The 12,323-nt window shown below is 38.0% G+C and overlaps 1 protein-coding gene across 1 annotated transcript; it reads right to left on the bottom strand.

Annotated features, from left to right (window-relative positions):
- Nucleotides 1-1,127: 1,127 nt before the first annotated feature.
- LOC104587695 (pre-mRNA cleavage complex 2 Pcf11-like protein) lies at nt 1,128-11,992 on the bottom strand. Its single transcript, XM_010245409.3, has 6 exons — nt 11,290-11,992; nt 9,048-9,149; nt 8,383-8,643; nt 4,978-5,436; nt 2,309-4,240; nt 1,128-1,665 (listed from the first exon to the last, which is right to left on the bottom strand). Exons 1-6 carry the CDS (start codon nt 11,683-11,685, stop codon nt 1,651-1,653), a joined length of 3,165 nt encoding a protein of 1,054 aa, XP_010243711.1. The 5' UTR covers nt 11,686-11,992; the 3' UTR covers nt 1,128-1,650.
- Between the last annotated feature and the right edge of the window lie 331 nt (nt 11,993-12,323).

Here is a 12,323-nt window from a genome sequence, read left to right as displayed (position 1 = left end):
ATAAATAAACATCAATATCACTAAATATAAGACATAAATGAGTTATTTATGCAGAAAAATAACACATTTACATATTATAATCAATAAACGGGAAGTTGGGAATAGAAACATACTATCTAATTATGGACATAATAGATCAAGTAATTATTTTGCATGTTTTATTCTAGTTTTCTAAAAACTAAATTATTTTGCATGTTTTATTCCAAAAATTAAATTAAAATTAAGAAAAGTAAATATGTAACAAAAAATTGAATGGATTTATGGACATAATAGATAAAATAATTATTTTGCATATTTTATTCTAAAAATTAAAAAAATAAATATCAATGTTTTAAAACACAAAGGCATTCCACTACTTAGAGGCGTGAAACATAGTTCAAAATGCAAGAGGCATAAGCTTCCTTAAGAGGAGAAAAGAGGAAAGGGGGATTTCATTTTTTTTTTCTTTATCTTCAATAAAAACTTTTACATTAAGAAAAATAAAAATACATAATAATTGAACATTGCTCCTTTCCTCTCTCCCTTCTTCCCTTTCTTTCTCAGCCGACAACTCTTTTTATGTTTCTTCTTACAAAAGACAAATGAATATTATTTGCCCTAATATTCTAAATCACCTGAACCATTCGACCCAGTTGATCGAACTAGGTGCCATCTATAAACAATTAAGCATAAAACGACAGGGACCAAAAACAAAATTCCCAAAATCGAAACGGAGAAAAATAGAGTAAATCACAAACGATCATTCCTGGGCTCGTTTTCTTGTTAAGATTACAAGCCACGTACTCAGTTGTCTGCCTATACCAAAAATACATTGTCAACTGTCAAGTCATCTTAGAATAATAGTAGAAAAGAAACGGAAAAACTTTAGCTGTTGGGGGCAATTAGTATCTGCCACGTGCCACCACAGCCACAAAGGCACCAAGTCCTTAACATAGATTCTGACTCAGAGCCTTTGCCCTTTGGTTCATGGAAATGCTGATTTAAAAGAACGCGACAATGTATACAAGATATATCAGGAACCAATACCCATAAACTGAAATAAAACCATCCACAAGATCAATGGAGTACGAGAAAGACGGAAAGGTATCAACATTCTCGAAACCAGGATGGGATAAATTAATAGAAAATTAATGAATAAACGGATTTATTTATTGCTACCATAGAAATAGGTTGATAAAACATTCTTTACAAAGCCAAAACTGAAACACGCACCCATTAAGTTCTGTTAGTATTTACTGATACAGTGATACTTCTGCCATCTTAGTGGGTATTTCAAATATAAGTGCATAAATGATTGCGAAATGCCCTCTTTTTGGTTGATAGCATTAGACACTGAAACTGCCAAAACTTAAACAGAAACATGAAGGAATACAAAAGCAACATTAGTGAAGAAACCTGAGGTGCAAACCTTGTTGGATTTATATATTTTAATTTTGAAAATATGAGGAGAAAAAGAAAAACATATAAGTGGGAGCGAATCTTCCCCCCCCCCCCCCCCCCAGTGGAGCAATTTCAGGCACAGACCAACAGCATGACAATTATCATGCACATATAAGCTGTTACAAGTATAAAAACCTGGGTAATCCACGTCAGCTTTTATTGATTGTACCCATATTACAAGAAATGGTTCGCATTCTTCCCTTCAGAGCATCATCCATCTATCTCCTGCAAAATAAGAGAACCCACCATAGCATGAGGTACCGGAATGCAGTATATCATTTGGAACAACCATATTTATGTTTAGAAACCTTTGCCATAACAAAAGCTGCCAACCTCAATAGCATAACAAAAGGAGAAAATAATAATAATAATAATAATAATAATAATAATAATAGTCTTATCATGCCCACCAGAGGCACTCTGAATAGGAGGAATTCATCTAGAATCAAAAAAAAAATCTTGGTTTTACACATAGGCCTCTAGTTACAGACTGGATTTTAGAGTTAATACAAGCTCACTTTATGTTTAGCCTTGATTACCAACCTACCCATACCATGATAAATATGCTCAGGCTCTGGACCCACCGTTTGTGTGGCCTCACCAGAAATAAACAAATTGCTACAAGCATTCTTCTGCAGAACAAAAGTAACATAACAAATACCCCAGAAGAATGTCTAGATAAAGATGGTTGGTACCATCCAACAAGGTTAAACTAGTGCCTAAGAAATCTGGACACATCAAATGCCAGTTCACTCCTCTCTGATCAGTAATGGTTTCTAAGCATATGGTACAGCTCTGTCAAGACAAAGGCTATACACATATCCATAATTTCTCACTATTTGAAGAACAGAAATACAAAGTTCCTTACCATTTTAATATGCGCAGAGAGTCCCAATTCATAAACTGAACTGCGTGATATACACTTGCAATGCACAATAGGACCTTGGGCAGCACACTTATCAGTAGTTCCTATCTCGCCTTCCCTCACTGGGATTGTCATATAAACAGCTCCCTTGAACATCCATTCATCTCTTTCATAACTGTAAAAGTCTTCAAAAAGTTCCCCACATAATGCACATATACACTGGCTTTCATCAGCAGGGATCATTGGTTCACCTTCCTCTGATGTCTTCACCGCCTCTTCAACAGTAGTAATAATTGTAGGTCCAGATGGAAGTCCCACATTCCCAGCAACCCAGTCAGCCACACTTGCATACCATCTCCTCGAAATTGCATAATCACTTGATTCAGGTTTCTTTGAAGCATGCCACTCCATGTGTCTATTAAGTTGTTCTTGCAGTTTAAGTCTAAGGCCACATACATCACAACAATGAGGAGTGTCATTAAAGAGGCCATTGATCACTGATGGATGTGATTCCCGAATAATTTCTGGTTTAAACTCAGTGCCTATAAGATCCTCTGTCTGTGTTGTAGAGACTTGAGACAAGGCATTTGGGCGTTTCACCACAGGTTCTGATAAATTTACCTCACTCCTGGAGGTTGTAGGAACGGTTGACGAAATGGGACCTGAAGAAACCAACATGGAGCTACTAGTCACCGGACTGGGGCTCTGATTCTGAAGCCGGCTTGGAACTTGGGTTGTGGTCAGAGTTGGTGACTCCGTTGATGATGTAGATATCAAGCCCTTTGCAACTAATGAGCTCAAAAGGTTTGACAATGGGTTTGGGACAGCATTGGCCATGCTCGATGTCTGCAGTGAAGTACTACCTAAAACAGAAGAGGACGGTGGAGGACCAGGTGGAAGAGGAGGTAGTCCAGATGCTCTCTGGGCAGTTGCTGTTAGAGATGATGCACTAACATGAGAAGCCAGACCTGATACAGAAGTTGGTGCAGAGGACGTAAGCTGGAAAGGAGGTGGTCCACTTGGCAAAGGGGGCTGGATATTCAAATTAGAAGGCTGCACCCCTGAATCCTGAGAATTCAGGTTGGGAAGGCTACTAGTTGCTGAAACCTTTGAAAGTAGGCCACTCTTCATAATTGCAGCCAACAAACTACTTGTACTCGTTTCTCCCGAGGTCTCTGTAGCAGGATTATTAGAATGGCCTGAAGCAGACAAACCTACTGCTTGTGGCATTCCAGAAATTGAGGCTTGAGAAAGTGGCTTCTGGGTTTGACCAGATAGTTGAGATTGGTTTTGTTCAGACTGAGGCTGCTGATGAGAGAAAGGACCATGCCTTAATTGGGGCAAGCGAACTGAGGAAGATGATGTCTGTAAATGCTGAGGGAGCTGTGAATGATTTGACTGCAAATTCTGCAAAGGACCTGGATGGATCTGATTTTGAGGCAATATTGGAAAAGAATCTTGAGAAACTGAAATTTGAGGTATCCGGTTCAATGATCCTGGAGGTTGTGATGATTGGGGACCGGGCTGATCAGTCATATCCTGTGCTTGTTGATGCTGATGGACTGCTGAAGATGAAGGTGAGTGGGGACGCTGGTGCATGGACAACTGTCCAGATGGGGAAGCTGGTCTGAGAGGCTTATGCCGTTGTTGCCCCAATATTCCAGTGGATCCTGATCCTGCATTTGTCAAAGATCCAGTGCTTGGAGCTCCAACAAGAGATGGCACTCGAAGACCTGTTCTGGCAAAAGATACAAGCTGTCCTTCTGATTTGCCTGAAATCAGAAGTGGCTCTTCTAATGGCCACCCTGAAGATGTCCGATGCCCAAATCCAGATTTTCCTCTCTCTGTTACAGGTATATCTGTTGAAGTTTCTCTTGTAATCCTTGACCCAAATTCATGTTCACTCCGAGTTTGTGATAGGTGGTCATCAACATCCTGCACAGTAAATTTAAGTCAGCAGAGCTAGATAACCTGAAATTATAAGATAGTCATATGCTTGACTGAAAAAAGGCAGAAACTGCATTCATAATAAGTCTGTATGTAGGAAAAAATACATGCCATGTTCACACAAAGATGACACGAGTGAAAGTGCAAGTTCTCAACCTATCATGATAACCTGACAAGGCATGCATGGTAAACAATAAATATGTTGGCCAAAGTGGGACATCTTCAAATGTCAAGCAATAAGAATTCTTGTTCACTATTTCTTCTTCAGACTTGGAATGATCTTGCACCAGTTAACTTCACTCCTTTTTTTTTTCTTTTGATGGTGATTAACTATGCTAAAGTCATCAAATGCTTTCAACATAATAATGGATACTGTTAACTCAAGTGTGAAGCTCATTCCCCATTTGGTGGACATGCATACCTGAAGAATGTAGGACATGTAGAAAATAGCTTGATGAAAGAAGCAACATATGCATAGAAGTTGTGCACAATGCCATTTAGCTAAAGGGATATATTGTCACTCTAGATTTCAACCATCTGAAAACATTAGGCTTTAAAAAAGCAAGGTTGCTTGCATTTCTTTTTTTTTTTTTTTTTTGATCAGCAAGCAAGATTGCTTGCAATTAAAATCCACCTTTGCCCCCAAATGGCTTCTCCAGCAAGAAGACATATCAAATATATATCTCCAGTGAGATGTCAAAAGCTTGTTTCAAGCATATGCTTACCAGATTTTCTGCATCATCAGGTGTCAAACCATCTCTCCTTGAGCTATCCAGAGCCCCATGATCAGCCAATCTGGAGTTCATATCATCCCAAACATATTCTTCTTCCTCCGAGTTTTTCCAATTCCTAGACACCCCTCTGCTGTTTCTACTTGCAATGCTTTGTGCTTGTTGCATCTGCACAACAGGCTGGGCAGATCTGGGTGGCGGGTAGTTTTGGAACCCATGTTGGGTTTCAAATCCATTCCTTGGGCCAATAATTGCATCTGTAACATTGCCACCAACTCCAAACCAAGGCTTACCAGGTCCCTCTCGTTCAGTAACTCTCTCGCTAGCTCTTCCAACTCCCAAACTGGAGCTTCTTGAAATATCAGAACCATATTCATAATCCCCAAATCCTGCTGTACTGCTCTTCTCATGAACAGGCTCACTCAATGCTTCCTTCTGAGGACGCGGAACATTCTGCAGAATTTATCTCGTTACAACACAATTAAAATGGATAAAAAGCATATACACATAATAACATTAATGCATCTTAACATGAAATCTATTATTAGCCTTCACTACTACCCTGGCTATTATTCCAGCCTCTCCATATCCTAAGAAGATATAGCTGTGCACTTGGTACTGTCACTAGGTGTTCCTATTGCTTTCATTACATAAATCCAAGCGAACATTCAAGAAAGGTATGATGCAAGATTTGGTTGACTAAATTAATTACTAGTCACACACACACACAGATAGCAATATAGAGAGAAAAAGTAAATATGAAAAATTCAGCAAACCAATGAAGTCTCATAAGAACACAAAAAGAAAAAAAAAAAAAAAAATCTGTTTTTTTGGATCAGTTAGAACAATCCAAATTAGGCTAAGTTTGGGAGTGCTTAAAAATAAACACTTATTTTGGGTCAGGACCACACCAATAAGTGTTTATTTGCATTTGGGAAATAAGCCCGAATAAGTGCTTATTCGAGAAGCCCAAATTTTGGGCTTATTATTAAATGGCTTATTTTCTTTCTGGCCTGTCTTGGCTCGCCACATCATTTTGAAAATACCTATACTGTGCCTGTTTGAAATAAGTGCTTTTCCATCAAATAAGCACACCCAAAACCGCCATTAATACACTGCACTAGTACAGCTCCATAGATTATTAGTTCACTGGGTGTGCAATGAAACTGGATTATGCTGCAACTTGCAATGATAATAAAATCATATTAATGTAATGTCAGTAGACACTTCAAATGACAACTCATCCCAAAGAATTACTATATGGCAGTGTCAGCAACCAAATAGACCCTAGTCACCCAACCCTTCTGCAAGAACTGCTCAACAACCCATATAACTCGAGCATGACTTGCCAGAGTCGGAGACCAGCCTAGCACCACAGTTCAAACCAGTTCAAGTGGATCAATACACATATTTCTTCTTTTATTTATACATATAAAAAAAGGAATCAATAGGAAGGAGGGAAGTTGAAAAACTTATAACTAAGCCAATGGAAAAAACAGTTTTTTTGAGTTACAATATAAGGTTGTTTTTCCTTTTGGTAGTATTCACCAAAATCCAAGAATCAGAATTTACAGTTAAGACCGAACGATGTTGTTAAGAGTACTTACATAAACAAACTAATTAACGCAAGTATCAACCATATAACCTGATTGAGTTTGGGGCTTAGTATTAGGTGGGCCTCACTAATAAAATACCAGGGAAGGGGATTAAGGGGAGATGGGTTAGATTAGATTTGACAATAATCATTGCTACCGCGCAAATCATGGTGACTATAATGGTTGACAAATCCCCATGGTTTCTTTTGTAGTTTTGTGCTCCCTTCAAGCTCTCTCCTTCTGTTAAGCCCTCTTATTGTTTTCAAAGCTAAAAATATCTAGGATAGGTCGATTCCCTTAAAGTAAGGCTTTATTTTTGGAGGTAATGCATAAGAAAATCAACAACTATGATGTTTTCAGTAAAGGGGGTTTATTTTGTTTCTATCTATCACCACATTGATGCTACTTTTGTACAACAAGCAGTAAAAGCCTATTTATGACTAATTAACCTCTTGTTCTTGTATCGCTTGTATTTTAGAAGCATTTCCTTTCTTTATTTATACAGCCAGCAGATGTGGAGAGTCACCTTTTCACAGCGCTTTTTTTTATAATTGTCTTTTCACAGCATTTTTCTTCTCCTATTAACAGGCAGGAGGTAAAAAAAAATTGAGGATGAACCATCCAGCGATGATTTTAAATAAACCCACCACCCCCTTTGAATCCCCTTCCACCACTTAAGTGGAAGAAAGATGTGACTGATCCAGTTTTCTTCCAGGGTGATGATTTCACCAGTTCAACATGGGTCAGGCCATTTTATCAATAGAATAGATCTGGACCATCAGATTAAAAGGCTCACTGCCACTTGCTACTGCTATAGCTTCTGGTTGATGGGTCTCGAAAGAAGTTTAGAGACCGGTGCCTCCAACGATTAGAGCTTTCTATAGGGAAGTGATCAAGATCAACACTTGTGACATGCTCCAAAACAAGAGGCCAAATTGATCAAGAGACAAGAGTAAGGGTGACCATGGGTCAGGTTAGGCCCAAGCCAAGCTCAGCACTTATGATAAGGGATTATAGCCCAACCACAAGCCCAAATCAGCCCAAACTCCATGCCTAAAATATAAGTCCAGGTCCAGGTCTATAGGAACCTAAGCCAGGTCAAACCACACTTTGGGCCTCTAACATCAAATAATAAAAATTTTCATTAATTATAAAACTTTATATTATATGATGTGAAATACATTTAAAAAATGTTAAGTGGGCCCAAGCTGGGCCAACCTTGGCTTGGCTCTATCAGCATTATAACCAACATTTAAATAATTAAAAGCTCACACCTTGAAGATTGTTACTTAGCTAGAACTATGACATGATTAAGTCATGACTGATGTCTAGATCAATCTTGGCAAGTTGGTTGGTTGTATTTCCCATACTAGAGTAGAATCCCATTAAGTTGGTTTTTTCTAGCTCTAATTGTATTCTTACATAAAATAAAAGATGCCTGATGACCATGATCCATATGTTTACTTGCCCATTATAAGTATTTTGTTGAAAGAAACTCCTTTTTCCAGTCCACAAATCAAGGAGAAGAATTCTTACAAGACATGACGGAATGTAACAATTATATACACTGGAGCACGGACATAAACTGCTCTTAAAAGCCTAGTGCAAAACCCATATCGTGACATTGTTTGAATAATAAGATAATGAAGGATAGGTAGCTTTTATCTACTAAATATGACATCAGAAAATAATAAGCGGTACCGAAGACATGTATCTTGTATCACGCATACCCAGGATGATAGCAATGTGCCCAGTATGCAAAACATGACTAAATCACATAAGTTAAAAGTAGAACTGCACTCACCCTACTTGATTGCTGAAGGCGCTGCCTCGCCTCTAGGTACTTAGGATTTACATGAATGCTATGTGGAGGGCGTTGTGACTGAGAATCAGGCCTAGATGCAGTGGTTCCTGATGATGAACCATTAATGGCTGGTGGAAATCCTAGTTCTTTCTCAATGAGTTGAAGGGTTGCAGAGGGGAATACCCCCTTCCAAGTCCCAAATAAATGCCTCATACCAGGATGAATTGAGGAGTCAACTTGTCTATAGGCCTTGCAAAATACCTAGAAAAAAAAATAAAAATAAAATAAACACTGGTTTGTAGCTCTAACAATAAATAGCACAATGTATAGCAGCTTAGAAAAATTAAGAAACATCATAATAAAATGAAGATTAGAAAAATCCATTGACATGCAAGGGGAATAAACTGCAATTAACTAAGACTTTAAGAAACCCAGTAGCTGAAGTGTGGATGCCTATCAGTTACAAAGTTCACAAAATTAAAAATAGAAATAAAAAATTATGGCTATGGAACCCAACTGAAATAAATGGCCTATTTTCTCCAATATTTTTCTGATTAAGGAAAATTAGAGCAGTGATAAAACAGAAAAACCATGTAAACCAAATAAAATTTTCACCAATTACTCCACAAGCCATTCTAAATGACAGGAAGATGGAAAATTCTAACCTCAGGTAATCTTGCAGCGAAGTACTTTATGTAATCTCTCGCAATATTCTTTACAATACTATCTAAAAGGTAGAGAGAAGGTAACTTTTGCTCGCTAGGAACCTGCAAATTATTTGCAGTCATATAAAACACAACATTACTAAATTTCCCCAAAGAATTTATGTCATACAAATTAATCATGAAAGATAGGATGCCTTCATAGAATGAAGAAATTCAAAACAACTAAATTAAGAGGAAACCTATAACATGGTTCTAAACTAAATCAAAACAAAAAATCTCAGACAAGATTAAATACATCAATCAAATATCAGCAACATGGGGTGATGGTAAAGACATGGTGAAGGCCATCAACATTTAGCCACATCAACAACTTGGGCTTTCACTGAACGTGAGAACTAAATCTTAGTAACAGATACATGATTTGACAGCAAGAAATGAGAACAAAAGAAAAACAATAACAATAAGGAAAATAAAATGAGAAGGGAAATGAGCAAACAAGGAGTATGTTCAAGATCTTCAACATTGGAGGAAAAACAGCTTTTCAACACATGTTATCTAAGAAACAACAAGACAGAAATTTGTTTATGCATATTGATTGTGGAATGGTCAAATTTTCTAAATCAGATACCTCCAATTAATCTCAAGCCAAATTAGCCAATTTTTAGTAGACCCAACATAAACACAAATTGGAACTCTATAATTAACTTAAAAATTATGATTCTCACAACCATAGTTCTATAGAAAGACAGTAGTAGTGTTCATGAACCTAATGTTCCAAATAATATGGCGGACACTAAACAATGAAAAGAGAACGGAAGCCAAGAGCAAGCTGGAACACGATGTCATCGTACCACCTACAAGACCTTGATGCTCCAATACATACCATGTACTCATTTGTTCAGGTGCATGGATATAAGTCAAGCTCTGCACCTGCCAGAACTTTGACACAGTTTCCAGTCTTCTGACCACGAGGATGCTGAATGTTAAAAGGCCATCCACTACATAATGAAGGCAGAGACCTTGAAAACAAAAATCATTCAAGAACATATGCCCACAATTGTGAGGGCAAAGTTCACTCAGAAACAATTACCGAATTTAGCCACCCAAAAAAATAGTACTTGCCCTAAGCACCACTGAAACTACAAGGGTTTTAAAGATCAATATTTCTCACCAGAACAAGATATAATCCAGATGAAAAATATGTTCACTATAAGGTAATAAATTTCAAATCCAACTCTAACCACAGGGATATATGCTTACTAAATACAAGAAATCATCCAGCTAACCTCCTCAATGGATATGGCACTAAACAGAACAGAATGGAAAACAGGATCCATGTAGCTGAATAGTGGGATAAGGTTTAGATGATGATGATGATGAATTCATGATGATGTTGATGTTGATCCAGCTAATCTCCTGTGGTTTATCAGCGTATGAAAACATAGATATTCCATTCCCCCTCTTATTTAGTTCAACATATCAAACAGAAAAAGAAGAAAAAAGTAATTGTTTTCAATTAATGGTTATTAGTAATACAGACAAGAAGCAGAGTGTATGAAGTGATCAATTCAACTCAGCTTCAATTATTTGGGGTTAGCTACATGAATTTTGTCCAGCATTATGGTCTATCAAGAGTCACGTTTTCTATCAAATTAGGGTGCATAAAATGATTAAGTAAAATAACAACAAAAAAGAATGATCTTGAGGCCAAAGGCCTAATCCAAAATTTAGAAGAAGATTACAAAGAGACAATGTTATTTAACCATGGCAACAAACACAATTCAGTACATCTTATGATGTTTATTGCTTATATGCTCAACCCTTAATCATTAATCCAATATTATTGTCATGGCCTCGTAACAGATTGTGAAATGTTGTAGATCACATGAAAACCCCCATGCAAGTAATGAATCCTGCTGACAATTCTTGCCATGTGTTAGCCATATACATCTACTTAGGAACGAAAAAGAGGTTAATGAGTAATCAACCTTCCAGTACCATAACTAATAGATTTTTGGAGTTTCATTTTCCGGTCAGATGACGAGTTAAAAAACATTGATCTGAACCTCGACAATTCAGTTACAGTCTAGTATTCCACTAATCTAAATTATGAATTCCTTCTTGTCGATGATATATTACAACTCAAACAATGCCAGGCACCAGAACCAGAAGATGATTCGGAATTCAGCACATAAACAGTTACAGTCGAGACAGTAAGGAAGAACGGCATAAACCGGTTCACCTCAAGAATATTCGCACAGACAGTGGCAGCGATCCCCTTTGCAGCATGTAGGTTCTCCCCGGCAATAATAGTCAGGTTAGTGATGATTGGTTTCGAATTGAAGGTGAGCTCTGCAAGAGCATTCTTGTACTGACTAACAAGTTCTTGAAGCTGCTGTTGTTGCTGATATGCCCCTCGAACAGAATCATCTCTCTCCCTCTCGTTCGTTCTAAACCTTGAGAGCAACGGTCCAGCTCCGGCACCGGAAACGGAAGAAACTCTCTGCGGAAATGGTCGTTCACGATCGACTACCCCGTTCGAACTCCTGTCCCGTTCGGCCTCTTCCGCCAATCTAGGTTTCTTCAAACCTGGCTCTCTAGACCTATCAATGGATCTACGCGTGCTCTCCATTTCCATATCCAATACAGACCAAAACAAGAAAAAAAATTCAAAACCCTAACCCTAATCCTCTTTATGTTACAGAGACATTAAAGAACATAAAAATCAAAACATTCAAAAATTAAAATTAAAAGCTGACAAAATCCGATCGGAACGGGTTTCAGAAATCTCAGACCCTGAAAACCCTAACCCTAAATGGCTTTACAAGAAGTCAAATGGGAGACAGATGGTTAACGATACAGGAGGAGAGTTGGCGCCCGCGTGGTTGAGTTTCGTAAATTGGAGAGGAGTCAAGGGTCATTTCGATTCCAAAGGATTTGCAATGGAGATGGGAAAGATAAATAAAGAATATAAAGATAGCGCGTGGGCCGTGAGCGTAGATGAAGCCCGTTTGATGCGAATCCGGATGTGGTATGAATAAAGTGTGCCAAACTGGCCAAATAACCAATTATGAGTGAACACGTCAGTATTCCATATGCACACGTGGATCCCATTTATATGAATCATAGACGTGTTCACTCGTAATTGGTCCAGGTTTTGTACATTTGTGCTTACCATAGATACATCGGCGTTTGATACGGGTATTTTTCTAACGGGGAACTAAGCTAACTCTCCCTAATCAGTGAAGTGAATACGCCAGTATTACGTATGCATAG

This window comes from Nelumbo nucifera, chromosome 6 (genome assembly GCF_055504915.1).
Source record: "Nelumbo nucifera cultivar China Antique chromosome 6, China Antique-T2T, whole genome shotgun sequence".
Taxonomy (NCBI): Eukaryota; Viridiplantae; Streptophyta; class Magnoliopsida; order Proteales; family Nelumbonaceae; genus Nelumbo; species Nelumbo nucifera.
The sequence above is the reverse complement of the archived record's forward strand: the minus strand, read 5'-3'. Positions and strand labels throughout refer to the sequence as shown.